This window comes from Chamaea fasciata, unplaced genomic scaffold (genome assembly GCF_029207755.1).
Source record: "Chamaea fasciata isolate MVZ Bird 193981 ecotype frontalis unplaced genomic scaffold, bChaFas1.0.hap1 SCAF_27, whole genome shotgun sequence".
Classification (NCBI taxonomy): Eukaryota; Metazoa; Chordata; class Aves; order Passeriformes; family Sylviidae; genus Chamaea; species Chamaea fasciata.
The window spans coordinates 4,018,950-4,034,334 of record NW_027094112.1 but is presented as its reverse complement, the minus strand read 5'-3'; the positions used below and the strand labels follow the sequence as shown (position 1 = coordinate 4,034,334).

Sequence of the window (15,385 nt, the reverse complement as noted above, 5' to 3'; positions counted from 1 at the left end):
GAGTCCATTTCTCCAACTGGCAAAGAACAGCACTGTTACATGGCTCTGTAAAGTTGAATCATGCAATGATGGGATGGTTTGGCTGGAAGGGACCTTAAAGCCAATCCAGTCCCTCCTGCTGCCAGGGGCAGAGACATCTTCCTGTCCAGTCTGGTCTGGGACACTTCCAGCAATGGACTTACATCTCCTGCATCTGTACACGTTTGAGTTACCCACAGCCCCTTTCACAGACTCAGCTTGATGACTTAAAAGGAAGTGTTACGCAAGCAAGAGCTGCTTTGTCGGGACGGAACACTGGTGCTGAGGGTGTGAAATTGCTGAAGTGATCTCACAGCTGGGAACAACTCCTGATAAGCTGCTGGGAACAGCCAGGGGTCCTCCAGCACGGATCGGGTCGAACACTGCCCCTGCCCAGGTGGTGCATCAGGGATCTTCCCCGTTAGCAAGGTAAGAGAAATCAATTTACTCTTTGCTCTGGGTTTGGGGAAGTGCAAGCTTCCTTTAGGAATCACAGTTCCTGTACTTAGCAAACACTTCCACACCTCCGGCAGACAGCCAGAGGACTTCTCCCCAGTCCAGCTGCTCTCCAGAGGCCACATCACCTCGGCAGCCCCGCGGTCAGCTCTGCGCTCCCCGCCCCCACGAACACGGAAGTGCATTATCCCAGAGCTTTGGGCAGGGGAGAGGATTGGCAGGACCTCTCTCTTTACGTGCTCTTGTTTAGTTTCTGTTTTCTTCTTGGAGACTCCGAAGGGAAAGAGCCCAGAAGCGCTACTAACACTGAGCACACAAAGCTATTTGTTGTTGGCATCGTTCACACTGAAAGAGGGTTAGATACAGGGACACAGGGAAGAAATTCCTCTGTGTGACAGTGGTCCGGCACTGGCACCAACTGGCCCACATCCCTGGCAGTGTCCAAGGCCAGGCTGGACGGGGCTTGGAGCAACCTGTGATAGTGGAAGGTGTCCCTGAGCATGGCAAGGAGAGGAATAGGATGAGCCTTCCCAGCCAAACCATTCAGGATTGCTGTTTTTCTCTCTCCAGCTCCATCCCGTAAAACACCAGAAAAGTGAAGCTGAAACTTTCTGATAAAAACAAGCTGTCTCAGAAAACAAACAGGGATTTCTTTCTGCCCCTCAAACACCAGCTCTCCCCTGCTGAACAACAGGGTCTGCCCAAGGAGCTGGAGTGGGCTGATTTCTCTCTCTTTTGGTGGACATTTGTCCCTAAAATCAGCATCCTCAGAGTCTGCCAGCTCTGTTCTCTCTGCACAATCACTGGTGTTCACCTGCAAAGGCAGATGAGGCCAAACAACCCACACCTCCTGCTGCCTCCTCTCCAAACACTGCATGTGAAAACCAAGTGAAAATTGTGCTCCTGGGTAATACCAGTCATTCTTTTGAAAACTACATAAAAATTAAATTAAGAGCTTGTTACAATGTCCTGCTTAAGCTGTGCCAGGGGAAATGTAGCTTAGACCTCTGGAAAATCTTCTTCACTGAAAGAGTGAACGGCCACTGGAACTGTCTGCCCAGAGAGATGGCACAGTAATTATCCCTGGACATGCTTAAAGAAAGTCTGGACGTGGCACTCAGCACCGTGATTTAGTTGATGAGGAAGTCTTTGGTCATAGCTTGGACTAGAGGATCTCAAAGGTCTTTTCCAAACTAGTTCATTCTGTGATCCTGTGCTAATATTTCAAGTAATTTGGTTTGTGTTCCCTCTTTCCCAAGGCACAAATCTCCTTGGCTTTGCTTCAAAACCTCAATCACAGCAGAATGTTTAAAAAACTCACCAAATTGATTCTAAAACAAATGGATCCCAGAGATGAATTGGTCCCTGTCGAGAGCATCGCACACAATGAGCACTTCAGGCCTCTCTATCTACTGATAAAGAAAAGAAAATCAAAACGCATATTCCACCCAGATCCCTACTACCAGCATACACGGTTCACACTGGATGATGTGCTGCTGCCTGGAGAAGATGGTAATCACAGAGGTAAAGCCCAAATTTATCACTATGAATTTATCAAATACCATAGATAATATTTTTTAATCATTTGTGGCTCAACTTTACCAAGTTCCAGCTTTCTTGTGTACGATATACTTACAGTGCTGAGTCTCTCTAGTCATGCTTCATCTAACACATGGAATTATTTCAGAGCCCATCTATCAAGTTTCCAGCCAGTTTACTCTCACACAAACCAGTGTGGACCAAGCTGGTGGAGGTCTCAGCATTTCATTTGATCCTGCAAGTGCAGGGCTGCAAGGAGCTGCCTCCTTGTCCAATGAGTTTTCTATCACGGTACAGAAGAAAAGCATATCACAGGAATCACTGGAGGCACTGAGAACAGAAAGGTAAGGAATGACAAAGGGAGCACATGCGTTTCATCCATTCCTCTCCAGCCCATACCAGGTGAACAATGGGTTTTCAACAGCCAAAACCAAGATTGAGACTTTAGGGCATGAATTCCCTCTAACTAGGCCAGGGTAGACAGTGAATGGAGTAACAAGGTCCCCACTGACCCTCCTCTTCTACAGACTTATCCCCCTGTTGTTGTTTGACACTGGCCAAATGCCAGGCACTGAGAAAAGTCACTCGCTCTTCCCTGCTATAGCTGGGCAGAGGAGAGAGAAAATATTAAACAAATGCTTCATGAGTTGAGATGAGGACCGAGAGAATATACTCAAAGGGCAAAACAGGCTCACCTTAGAGGTCCAAAATGAATTTATTGCCAGCAAAATCAGAGGAGGATAATGACAAATGAACTAAGACTTTAAAAACACCTTTTTGATCCCCAGCCCCTCCCTCCTTCCCACTGACAATGCCAGGGAAAGGCCATGGGGGTTTTGGTCAGCTCATCACCCAAGGTTTTCTGCTGCTGCTGCTCAGGAAGAGGAGTCCTTCCCCTGCTACACTGTGGGGTCCTTTCCCATGGGAGACAGTTCTCCATGAACTTCTCCAGCATGGTTCCAAATCTCACCAGCAGCAGTCCCGCCAAAACTGCTGCAAGTGCCGTCCTTCCCATGGGCAACAGTCCTCAGAACTGCTGTGGTGTGGGTCACTCTTCCACAGGTGCAGTCCTCCAGGGACAGGCTGCTCCAGCCTGGGAGCAGGGCCCCCTCTCTCCTCTGGGTCTCCCACTGGATCACAGCCTCCTCCAGGCATCCACCTGCTCCTGTATGGGCACCTCCCCGTGGGCTGTGGGTGGATCTCTGCATCCCTGTGGATCCCCATGGGCTGTGGGTGGATCTCCGCATCCCTGTGGATCCCCGTGGGCTGTGGGTGGATCTCTGCATCCCCTGTGGATCCCCGTGGGCTCTGGGTGGATCTCCGCATCCCTGTGGATCCCCATAGGCTGTGGGTGGATCTCCGCATCCCTGTGGATCCCCATGGGCCATGGATGGATCTCTGCATCCCTGTGGATCCCCATGGGCTGTGAGTGGATCTCCACATCCCTGTGGATCCCCATGGGCTGTGGGTGGATCTCTGCATCCCTTGTGGATGCCCATGGGCTCTGGGTGGATCTCTGCATCCCTGTGGATCCCCATGGGCTGCAGGGGCACAGCTGCTTCACCATGGTCTCATCACAGCCTGCAGAGGAATCATGGCTCTGGCACCTGCAGCACCTCCTGCCTCTCCTTCTCCAATGACCTTGGTATCTGCAGGGTGTTCTCCTCGCATGTTGTCACCTCCTCCTCCTCTCTGGCTAGGAAAAATCTGTGTCCCAATTTGTTCTGATTTTCTCCTCAAGTATGTTATCACAGAGGTGTTACCAACCCCTCTCATTGGCCCAGCCTTGGCCAGCAGCATGTCCATCTTCAGCGCCATCAGGGACTGGCTCTGGTGGACATGGTGGAAGCTTCTGGCAGCTTCTCACAGAAGCCACTTCTGTGAACCCCTGCTACCACAAACCAGGCCATGGAAAACCAACACATCCCCCCAGCTGTGTCAGCTGCTCCTGGTGCTCCAGACCCTTCCTAACATTTTTCTCTTTCAGGGAAATCGACATGGATCATTCCTTTATCCAACAACTACAGAGAACAGATATTGAGCTCTATGTGGTCACTGAAATCCTCGAAGCCTCCGAGGAGGCTGTGTACAAGGAATCCACCAAGGCAGGCGGGGGCTTCAACGCCAAGTGTTATGCCAGAGCCTCTGCACAGGTTTGACTTCTCTTTCCTTCCTTCTTTCCTTCCTTACCCAACACCTGCACCCAGGTGTTCTAACAGGTTGTTTTCTTTGACCAGGGCACCAGAGAGAACACCCAAAGCATAGTCGTACCCAAGGGCTGCACCCTGGCCTTCAGGCTCATCCAGATACACATTAAAGATGGAGCATGGAGTAAGTAACTTCTAGAAATTACCAATTCCTCCATTCCAGAAGTGATGTACAAAAGGAATAACATTTCATGAAGAATCACCTGGCCCTAGATACATCCTAAACTTGTTTGCAAGGAGAGGGAGGCAGTGTGAGGGACAGAAATCACCTGGGGGAGGCCACACAGCCCATGCAATGTCAAAGAGAAACACAAGCAAGATGCTGTTTGGGGAGGAGTCAGTAAGAAAATGAAAGAAGGAAGTCTCAGATTTACTTTTCAGGAGCTGCAAAGCTCCTGCTGATAAATGGCAGAGAGCACAATTTGGGTTAGTTTATTTTCTAATCAGAATAAAAGAATCAAGGTGAAAACAGGGTGGGTGACCAGCAGTGGGAAGGCTGGCATAAAACATGGTAAATGTCCTTTTTTTCTCTTTCAGGTCTGGGTCATATCCCAAAGAAAGTAAAGGTAATCCGAAGTTTACAAGGTGAGCGTAAGTAATGTATTTCAGAGCTTCCACTTGCACAACTTCTACCTGCTTTGGGTAAGATTTAATCTCCCAGTATAAAACAAATCAACAGAAGTGATTTGCATTTGTCTCTTCCCTGACATATTACAACTGCCCAAATGCCTTATTGCTTCAAAAAAAGTCATATGAGTGTTTCAAACTCTGAGTTTAGAAATGCCTGTGAACTCCTAGAACTCAAGTGACAGATTTGGTTTCATTCTGGTTTGCAGCTCTCTCAGGAAAAGGAATAGTGGAGAGTGAAGTTGAAAAGAACTGTCAAATTTTCTTGAAGTTCTCTTCTGACCTGCTGCTCATAGTCTTAAACACCATCAAAGCTGTGATGACAGACAAGAACCTCCTTGAAGAGCTCAGCCAGAAAGTAAGTGAAGCTCTTCTTACTGCCACCATTTAGAAATACAGACACATCCAGGACCACACCTCTTGCCCACAAGTCACCTGCCCTGTGCCACAAATGTCCATCCAAAATTCCCCACTCAGCACATCTCTCTGCTCTGGACAAGCAGCAGCCTCTGCCCTCAAATCCTGACATTTCTGTTCCTTGTTCCCCCAGATGGAAGAAGTTCCTGAGCAAAATGATGGTTATGAGCTGAAAACTGAGAGCCCAGACTTACAGGGCCTGTTCAGCACCTTACAGCATTCTCCAAGAGATCGTGTCCTTCTGCTGGCTGAGGGAATCACCTACATCCTTGACGCTTTGCATGGTGAGCCTTTGGGTCTTAAAGAGCGAAATCAAGGCAGGGATGACTCCCAGTCCTGCCATTCCCTCCTGCCTTCTTCTCATCCTCCTCCTCCTCAAGTGGAATCCCCATCCGAGTCCCATGGAGGGGAGAGGAGGGGAACTCCCTCTGCACCCATCCAGGGCTCCCAGCTCCCTCAAAGTGTGGTCACAGCTTCCTCCCAAGGGGCAGCCCAGATCTCTGTTCTGGTGACCAGCGACAGGACCCAAGCAAATGGATGGAGCTGTGTCTGGGACACTTAGGTTGATATCAGGAACAGGTTCTTGTCCCACAGGGTGCTCAGGCACTGAACACACTCCCCAGGGATTGGTCACAGCCCCAAGGCTCACAGAGCTCCAGGAGGGTTTGGACAACGCTCTCAGCACATGCTCACATTGCTGAGATTGTCCTGTGCAGGGATGGCAGTTGGACATCAATTATCCTTGTAGATCCCTTCCAACCCACTATTCCATCATTCTGTGAGTAACAGCCAGATCACTCTCACACTGAGCCTGCACAAATCATTTCCATTAAAACATCCAAAACACCTTTGACCAAAGGAACATTTCCTACAAGGAATGATCACTTTTCCCACACTCTTCCCTCTTTCCCATCCTGCTCTCCATTCCCATCCCACCACTAACCTTGGTGGGAGGCTTTGGATCCAAACCCAGTTTATTTCTGCAGAGTTAATGGAGGATCAGCTGCTGCTGCTGCTGGAATCCTTGGAAAGGAAGATTGTGTCCCAACAGCTGAAGCTGGTGAGAACACACATCACACTGGGCTCCTCTCAAGGGGGCACAGATTATTTTAATTCTAGCAACATCTCCATAGTAATGTCACAACTTCTCTACTGGTTAAAATCCTTATTTTGCTTTTTAAATTGTTGTATAAAGGTTGAAAACCTACTGACACCTCACCTGAAGTACGGGATGCAGCCTTTCCACGTGGATGCTGAGCTGCTCTCCTTCCCACATGTGGAGGAACAGATGTTAACCATCGCCCTGGTGGAGCTGAGTGGAGTGCAGCTCCAGGAAGATGGATCAGCTGTCCCTAGGGATCAACCCTTCGAGGCCGTGGCAGCCCTGTTTGTGGCCCTGTACGCCCTCAACCTCCTGAGTGGCTCCAAGTAGGAGGTACCTGGCCCTGCCCAGGGAAGCCCCACGCAAGATCTTGGGAAATCTCTGCTGCAAGAGAGTTTTCTCTCCCAATATCATCCATGTTGATGCTCAAGGCTGCTTTGGCTGGCAAAAGCATATTTAAGGCTGGAAAGTCAATTATGGATGCTAATGGCTGAATTTCAAAGTGGATATGTCTGTCCGTCTCCCCAAGAATACTGAGGGACAATAGGAAAATCACCAAGCTCAAATAATCACAGGCCTGGCACAGGTGCCTCATGTAATCCTGCTTCCCTCAAAATGCTGCTGCTGCTTCTGCAATCAGTAACTGGGAAAGGGAGGGGGAAAGGGAATGGAAAGGGAATGCAGAGGGAAAGGGCAAATGCAAGGGAAAAGGGAAAGGTCACACAAAGGCAAAAATGAAATGCAGAGGAAAAGGGAGGAAATAAAAAGGAAACAAAAGCCAAGGGAAAACATCAGCCGTGATTCACCCTTGTCCCCCCCTGGTTCAGCAATAAGTTCCATTAACTGCTGCCTGGAGGAAGTGAGGGGAATCCCAGAGGTTTCACTGACACCTCCCTGGCCCCATCTCCCCAGAATGGTCAATAGACATCGACAGCACTTAAAGAAACACTATAAACACTCTCATTATCACTTTATAAATAAAGAGCAGCTTCTTGCTAAGCAATTGGGTGTTCTCAAATGCAATTTTTTAATTTCATGTGTCTTTTCAGTCCCATGGCACATCTGACAACCTCAGGACTGAGGCTGTACCACAAATAAGGGCCCTTGCTATGGATACAGCCATCTCAGGTAGAGAACTTCCTAAAGTAAAGCATGAATATTTTGATTACTCCTTTGTACAGTATTCCAACAGACACTAATAAAAGTGAAGCATTCATGTAAAAACGTGCACTTGAGTCATGGAATCTTCACCTGGATGGCTTTTGCTGTCATACAAGCATGGCAATGACTACAGGAAACATGGAATGGCTCAGGTTGGAAGGTACCTTAAGGCTCCAGGGACATTCCCACCCCCTGCCATGGGCAGGGACACCTTCCACTAGTCCAGGTTGCTCCAAGCCACATCCAACCAGGCTTTGGACACTCCCAGGCATGGGGCAGCCACAGCTTCTCTGAAAACCTGTGCCAGGGCCACACCACCCTACTTCACAGGGAAGAATTTCCTGCCAATATCCCCTCCTGAGTCCATTTCTCCCTCTGGCAAAGAACAGCAGTGTTACATGGCTCTATAAAGTTGAATCATGCAATGATGGGATGGTTTGGCTGGAAGGGACCTTAAAGCCAGTCCAGTCCCACCCACTGCCACCCACCTTCTTGTCCAGTCTGATGTTGGACAATTCCAGGGATCAGTTTACATCTCCTACATCTGTAGAAATTTAAGTTATCCACTGCCCCTATAAGACACAGTGCTCAAGGAAGGGTTAGGTAAGAGTTACGGCCATTTTGAGGAAATGGAACACTGGGGAGAAGGATAAAATTGCTCCAGCTGGGAGGAACTCTGGGCAATAATAACTCTGGTGTGAACAGCCAGGTATCTGCCAGCACAGATCAGATCTTATGCTCCTCCTGCCCAGGTGGTGCTTTAGGGAGCCTACTGTTAGTAAGGTAAGGGAAATCAATTTACTCTTTGCTCTCTGTTTGTGGAGGTGCAAGGTTCACAGCTCCCATAGTTAGCAAACGCTTCCACACCTTCAGCAGACAGCCAGAGGACTTCTCCCCAGTCCAGCTGCTCTCCAGAGGCCACATCACCTCGGCAGCCCCGCAGTCAGCTCTGCACACCCACCACCCCACAAACAGGTAAGTGTGTTGTCCCAGAGCTTTGGGCAGGGTTGATGGGAGCTCTCTCTTTACGTGCTCTTGTTTAGTTTTCCTCTCTTCTTGGATACCCCAAAGGGAAAGAGCCTGGAAGCGCTAGTAACACTGAGCACACAAAGGTACTTCTCTCTGGAATGGTGCAAACTGAAAGAAAAGAGGGTTAGATACAGGGACACAGGGAAGAAATTCCTCTGTGTGACAGTGGTCCGGCACTGGCACCAACTGGCCCACATCCCTGGCAGTGTCCAAGGCCAGGTTGGACGGGGCTTGGAGCAACCTGTGATAGTGGAAGGTGTCCCTGAGCATGGCAAGGAGAGGAATAGGATGAGCCTTCCCAGCCAAACCATTCACGATTGCTGAATTTCCCCTCTCCAGCTCCATCCATAAAACACCAGAAAAGTGAAACTGAAACTTTCTGATAAAAACAAGCTGTCTCAGAAAACAAACAGGGATTTCTTTCTGCCCCTCAAACACCAGCTCTCCCCTGCTGAACAACAGGGTCTGCCCAAGGAGCTGGAGTGGGCTGATTTCTCTCTCTTTTGGTGGACATTTGTCCCTAAAATCAGCATCCTCAGAGTCTGCCAGCTCTGTTCTCTCTGCACAATCACTGGTGTTCACCTGCAAAGGCAGATGAGGCCAAACAACCCACACCTCCTGCTGCCTCCTCTCCAAACACTCCCTGACAAGCCTGTGAAACTTGTGTCTGTGGGTAATATCAGTCATTCTTTTAAAAACTTCTTAATTATAAAATTAAGACCTTGTTACTATGTCCTGTTTAAGCTGCACCAGGGGAAATATAGCATAGACCTCAGGAAAATATTCTTCACTGAAAGACTGAATGGTCACTTGAATCAGCTGCCCAGAGAGGCGGCAGAGTAATCATCCGTGGATGTGTTTAAAAAAAGACTGGATGTGGCACTTAGTGTCATGATGAGGAAGTCTTTGGTCATAGCTTGGACTAGATGATCTCAAAGGTCTTTTCCAAACTAGGTCATTCTGTGATCCGGTGCTAATATTACAAGTAATTTGGTTTGTGTTCCCTCTTTCCCAAGGCACCAATCTCCTTGGCTTTGCTTCAAAACCTCAGCCACAGCAGAATGTTTAAAAAAATCACCAAATTCATTCTAAACCAAATGGATCCATTCAAAGAATTGAATCCTGTCGAGAGCATCGCACACCATGAGCACTACAGGCCCCTCTGTCTACTGAAAAAAAAAAGAAAATCAAAACGCATATTCCACCCAGATCCCTACTATCAGCAAACAGGGTTCACACTGGATGATGTTCTGCTGCCTGGAGAAGATGGTAAACACATAGGTAAAACGCAGATTTGTCAATATAAATTGATCAAATATCATAGATAATACTTCTGAACCTTTTGTGGCTAAGCTGTACCACGTTCTACCTTTCCTGTGTGATACACTTACTGTGCTGAGTCTGTGTAGTCCTGCTAATGATAATGCACGGAACTATTTCAGAGTCCATCCATCCAGATTCCAGCCAATTTACTCTCTCAAATGTCAGTGCTGACAAAGTTGATGGAGATCTCAGCATTTCTGTTGACCCTGCAACTGTAGGGCTGCAAGGAGCTGCCTTCTTCTACAAGGGGTTTTCTATCAAACCACAGAAGAAGAGCGTATCACTGGGATCACTGGAGGCACTGAGCAGAGAAAGGTAAGGAATGACAAAGGCGGCACACTCACTCTTATCTTCTCCCTCCAGTACACACCAGGTCAACAATAGATTTTCAACAGCTAAAAATCAAGATTAAAACCTTAAGGCATGAATTTCGCCTAACAAGGCCAGGTTAGACAGGGAATGGAGTGACAAGGTCCCCCCTGAGCCTCCTCTTCTACAGGCTTATTCCCATGTTGTTGTTTGACACTGGACAAAGTCCAGGCACTGAGGAACTTTCTTCACTCTCTCCTCCCGGCTGCATCTGGGCGAAGCAGAGAGAAAAAATTAAATGAAGGGCTCATGAGTTGAGATAAGGACCTAAACAAAACACTCAAAGGGCAAAACAGGCTCAACTTAGAGCTACAAAATGAGTTTATTACCAACAAAATCAGAGGAGGATAATGACAAATGAACTAAGACCTTAAAAACACCTTTTTATCCCCCAGCCTCTCCCACCTTCCCACTGACAGTGCCAGGGAAAGGCCATGGGGGTTTTGGTCAGCTCATCACCCAAGGTTTTCTGCTGCTGCTCAGGGAGAGGAGTCCTTCCCCTGCTACACTGTTGGGTCCCTTCCCATGGGCAACAGTCACCTCGGAACTGCTGTGGTGTGGGTCACTCTTCCACAGGTGCAGTCCTCCAGGGACAGGCTGCTCCAGCCTGGGAGCAGGGCCCCCTCTCTCCACTGGGTCTCCCACTGGATCACAGCCTCCTCCAGGCATCCACCTGCTCCAGCATGAGCGTGTCCCCCATGGGCTGTTTATGGATCTCCGCATCCCTGTGGATCCCCATGGGCTGCGGGTGGATCTCTGCATCCCTGTGGATCCCCATGGGCTGTGGGTGGATCTCTGCATCCCTGTGGATCCCCATGGGCTGTGGGTGGATCTCTGCATCCCTTGTGGATGCCCATGGGCTCTGGGTGGATCTCTGCATCCCTGTGGATCCCCATGGGCTGCAGGGGCACAGCTGCTTCACCATGGTCTCATCACAGCCTGCAGAGGAATCATGGCTCTGGCACCTGCAGCACCCCCTGCCTCTCCTTTTCCAATGACCTTGGTATCTGCAGGGTGTTCTCCTCGCATGTTCTCACCTCCTCCTCCTCTCTGGCTAGGAAAAATCTGTGTCCCAATTTGTTCTGATTTTCTCCTTAAGTATGTTATCACAGAGGCTTTACCAACCCCTCTCATTGGCCCAGCCTTGGCCAGCAGCATGTCCATCTTCAGCGCCATCAGGGACTGGCTCTGGTGGACATGGTGGAAGCTTCTGGCAGCTTCTCACAGAAGCCACTTCTGTGAACCCCTGCTACCACAAACCAGGCCATGGAAAACCAACACATCCCCCCAGCTGTGTCAGCTGCTCCTGGTGCTCCAGACCCTTCCTACCATTTTTCTCTTTCAGGGAAATCGACATGGATCATTCCTTCATCCAACAACTACAGAGAACAGACATCGAGCTATATGTGGTCACTGAAATCCTCGAAGCCTCCGAGGAGGCTGTGTACAAGGAATCCACCAAGGCAGGCGGGGGCTTCAAGGCCAAGTGTTATGCCACAGTCTTTGCAAAGGTGTTGTTTCCTTTTCCCGTCCTTACCCTTCCTTCCACTTGCATCCAGCTGTTTTAAGAGGTTGTATTCCTTGACCAGGGCACCAGAGAGAACACCCAAAGCATAGTCATACCCATGGGCTGCACCCTGGCCTTCAGGACCATCCAGATACACATTAAAGATGGAGCATGGAGTAAGTAACTTCTAGAAATTAGCAATCCCTCCATTCCAGTAAAGATGCAGAAGAGGAAGAATATTTTATGAAGAATCACCTAGCCGCAGATACACCCTGAACTTGTTTGCAAGGAGAGGGAGGCAGTGTGAGGGACAGAAATCACCTGGGGGAGGCCACACAGCCCATGCAAGGTCAAAGAGCAACACAAGCAAGATGCTGTTCGGGGAGGAGTCAGTAAGAAAATGAAAGAAGGAAGTCTCAGATTTACTTTTCAGGAGCTGCAAAGTTCCTGCTGATAAATGGCAGAGAGCACAGTTTGGGTTCATTTATTTTCCACTCAGAAGAATCAAGGTGAAACGAATCAAGGTTAAAACAGCAGGAAGGCAGGTTTAGAATACCATAAATGCCCATTATATCCTCTTTCAGATCTGGGTTATTTCAAACTGGAAAACCATGGAAAGCCAACTCAACAAGGTGAGCAAATGTAATTTAGAGCTTCCACTTGCACAACTTTTACCTGCTTTGGGTAAGATGGAATCTCCCAGCATAAAACAAATTAACAGGAGTGATTTGCATTTGTCTCTTCCCTGAGATATCACAACTGCCCAAATGCATTTCGCTTCAATAACACTCACACAAGTGTTTCAAACTCTGTGTTTAGAGCTGCCTGTGAACTCCTAGAACTCAAGTGACACATTTGGTCTCCTTCTGGTTAGCAGGTAGCTCAGTTGAATTAAGAGTAGACGTGACAGAAGTTGAATACTCCTGCCGAATTTTTTCCGAGTTGTCTCCTGACCTGCTGCCGATCATCTTAAACACCATCAAAGCTGTGATGAGAGACAAGAACCTCCTTCAAGAGCTCAGCCAGAAAGTAAGTGAAGCTCTTCTTACTGCCACCATTTAGAAATACAGACACATCCAGGACCACACCTCTTGCCCACAAGTCACCTGCCCTGTGCCACAAATGTCCATCCAAAATTCCCTCACTCAGCACATCTCTCTGCTCTGGACAAGCAGCAGCCTCTGCCCTCAGATCCTGACATTTCTGTTCCTTGTTCCCCCAGATGGAAGAAGTTCCTGAGAAAAATGATGGTTATGAGCTGAAAACTGAGAGCCCAGACTTACAGGGCCTGTTCAGCACCTTACAGCATTCTCCAAGAGATCGTGTCCTTCTGCTGGCTGAGGGAATCACCTACGTCCTTGACGCTTTGCATGGTGAGCCTTTGGGTCTTAAAGAGCGAAATCAAGGCAGGGATGACTCCCAGTCCTGCCATTCCCTCCTGCCTTCTTCTCATCCTCCTCCTCCTCAAGTGGAATCCCCATCCGAGTCCCATGGAGGGGAGAGGAGGGGAACTCCCTCTGCACCCATCCAGGGCTCCCAGCTCCCTCAAAGTGTGGTCACAGCTTCCTCCCAAGGGGCAGCCCAGATCTCTGCTCTGGTGACCAGCGACAGGACCCAAGCAAATGGCTGGAGCTGTGTCTGGGACACTTAGGTTGATATCAGGAACAGGTTATGTCCCAGAGGGTGCTCAGGCACTGAACACACTCCCCAGGGATTGGTCACAGCCCCAAGGCTCACAGAGCTCCAGGAGGGTTTGGACAACGCTCTCAGCACATGCTCACATTGCTGAGATTGTCCTGTGCAGGGATGGCAGTTGGACATCAATTATCCTTGTAGATCCCTTCCAACCCACTATTCCATCATTCTGTGAGTAACAGCCAGATCACTCTCACACTGAGCCTGCACAAATCATTTCCATTAAAACATCCAAAACACCTTTGACCAAATGAGCATTTCCTACAAGGAGTGATCAATATTCCCATCCTCTTCACTCTTTCCCATCCTGCTCTCCATTCCCATCCCACCACTAACCTTGGTGGGAGGCTTTGGATCCAAACCCAGTTTATTTCTGCAGAGTTAATGGAGGATCAGCTGCTGCTGCTGCTGGAATCCTTGGAAAGGAAGATTGTGTCCCAACAGCTGAAGCTGGTGAGAACACACATCACACTGGACTCCTTTCAAGGGGGCACAGATTATTTTAATTCTCGCAACATCTCCATAGTGATGTCACAACTTCTCTACTGGTTAAAATCCTTATTTTGTTTTTTAAATTGTTGTATAAAGGTTGAAAACCTACTGACGCCTCACCTGAAGTATAGGATGTGGCCTTTCCACGTGGATGCTGAGCTGCTCTCCTTCCCACATGTGGAGGAACAGAGGTTAACCATTGCCCTGGTGGAGCTGAGTGGAGTGCAGCTCCAGGAAGATGGATCAGCCGTCCCTAGGGATCAACCCTTCGAGGCCGTGGCAGCCCTGTTTGTGGCCCTGTACGCCCTCAACCTCCTGAGTGGCTCCAAGTAGGAGGTACCTGGCCCTGCCCAGGGAAGCCCCACGCAAGATCTTGGGAAATCTCTCCTGCAAGCGAGATTTCTCTCCCAATATCATCCTTGTTGATGCTCAAGGCTGCTTTGGCTGGCAAAAGCATATTTAAGGCTGGAAAGTCAATTATGGATGCTAATGGCTGAATTTCAAAGGGGATATGTCTGTCTGTCTCCCCAAGAATACTGAGGGACAATAGGAAAATCACCAAGCTCAAATAATCACAGGCCTGGCACAAGTGCCTCACGTAATCCTGCTTCCCTCAAAATGCTGCTGCTGCTTCTGCAATCAGTAACTGGGAAAGGGAGGGGGAAAGGGAATGGAAAGGGAAGGGAATGCAGAGGGAAAAGGGAAAGGACACACAAAGGCAAAAATGAAATGCAGAGGAAACGGGAGCAAATGAAAAGGAAACAAAAGCCAAGGGAAAACATCAGCAGTGATTCACCCTGGTCCCCCTCTGGTTCAGCAGTAAGTTCCATTAACTGCTGGCTGTAGGAACATGACGGGATCCCAAAGGTTTCACTGACACCTCCTTGGCCCCATCTCCCCAGGATGCTCAATTGACATCGGCAGCACTTAAAGAAACACTATAAACACTCTCATTATCACTTTATAAATGAAGAGCAGCTTCTTGCTAAGCAATTGGGTGTTCTCAAATGCAATTTTTTAATTTCATGTGTCTTTTCAGTCCCATGGCACATCTGACAACCTCAGGACTGAGGCTGTACCACAAATAAGGGCCCTTGCTATGGATACAGCCATCTCAGGTAGAGAACTTCCTAAAGTAAAGCATGAATATTTTGATTACTCCTTTGTACAGTATTCCAAGGGGACTAATAAAAGTGAAGCATTCATGTAAAAATGTGCACTTGAGTCCTGGAATCTTCACCTGGATGGCTTTTGCTGTCATACAAGCATGGCAATGACTACAGGAAACATGGAATGGCTCAGGTTGGAAGGTACCTTAAGGCTCCAGGGACATTCCCACCCCCTGCCATGGGCAGGGACACCTTCCACTAGTCCAGGTTGCTCCAAGCCACATCCAACCTGGCTTTGGACACTCCCAGGGATGGGGCAGCCACAGCTTCTCTG

At 48.7% G+C, this 15,385-nt stretch overlaps 2 protein-coding genes across 5 annotated transcripts; both read left to right on the top strand.

Moving 5' to 3' along the window:
• Positions 1-130: 130 nt before the first annotated feature.
• On the top strand, positions 131-7,592 carry LOC136301817 (gasdermin-A-like). Of its 3 annotated transcripts, XM_066205034.1 has the most exons (11): positions 131-447; positions 1,734-1,998; positions 2,162-2,357; positions 4,001-4,166; positions 4,251-4,344; positions 4,758-4,811; positions 5,057-5,205; positions 5,398-5,548; positions 6,251-6,324; positions 6,460-6,699; positions 7,416-7,592. In XM_066205034.1, the coding sequence occupies exons 2-10, from the start codon at positions 1,779-1,781 to the stop codon at positions 6,694-6,696; spliced, it is 1,341 nt and encodes a 446-aa protein (XP_066061131.1). In that variant the 5' UTR covers positions 131-447; positions 1,734-1,778; the 3' UTR covers positions 6,697-6,699; positions 7,416-7,592. The 3 variants fall into 3 exon arrangements, with proteins under 3 accessions (XP_066061131.1, XP_066061132.1, XP_066061130.1); XM_066205035.1 differs by having other exon boundaries at positions 134-447; positions 4,758-4,805; positions 6,460-7,592; XM_066205033.1 differs by having other exon boundaries at positions 134-447; positions 6,460-7,592.
• Positions 7,593-8,431: 839 nt separating this feature from the next.
• On the top strand, positions 8,432-15,210 carry LOC136301818 (gasdermin-A3-like). Of its 2 annotated transcripts, none has more exons than XM_066205037.1 (10): positions 8,432-8,502; positions 9,573-9,837; positions 9,999-10,194; positions 11,594-11,759; positions 11,838-11,931; positions 12,340-12,387; positions 12,633-12,784; positions 12,978-13,128; positions 13,830-13,903; positions 14,039-15,210. In XM_066205037.1, the coding sequence occupies exons 2-10, from the start codon at positions 9,618-9,620 to the stop codon at positions 14,273-14,275; spliced, it is 1,338 nt and encodes a 445-aa protein (XP_066061134.1). In that variant the 5' UTR covers positions 8,432-8,502; positions 9,573-9,617; the 3' UTR covers positions 14,276-15,210. The 2 variants fall into 2 exon arrangements, with proteins under 2 accessions (XP_066061134.1, XP_066061133.1); XM_066205036.1 differs by having other exon boundaries at positions 12,630-12,784.
• Positions 15,211-15,385: the final 175 nt, after the last annotated feature.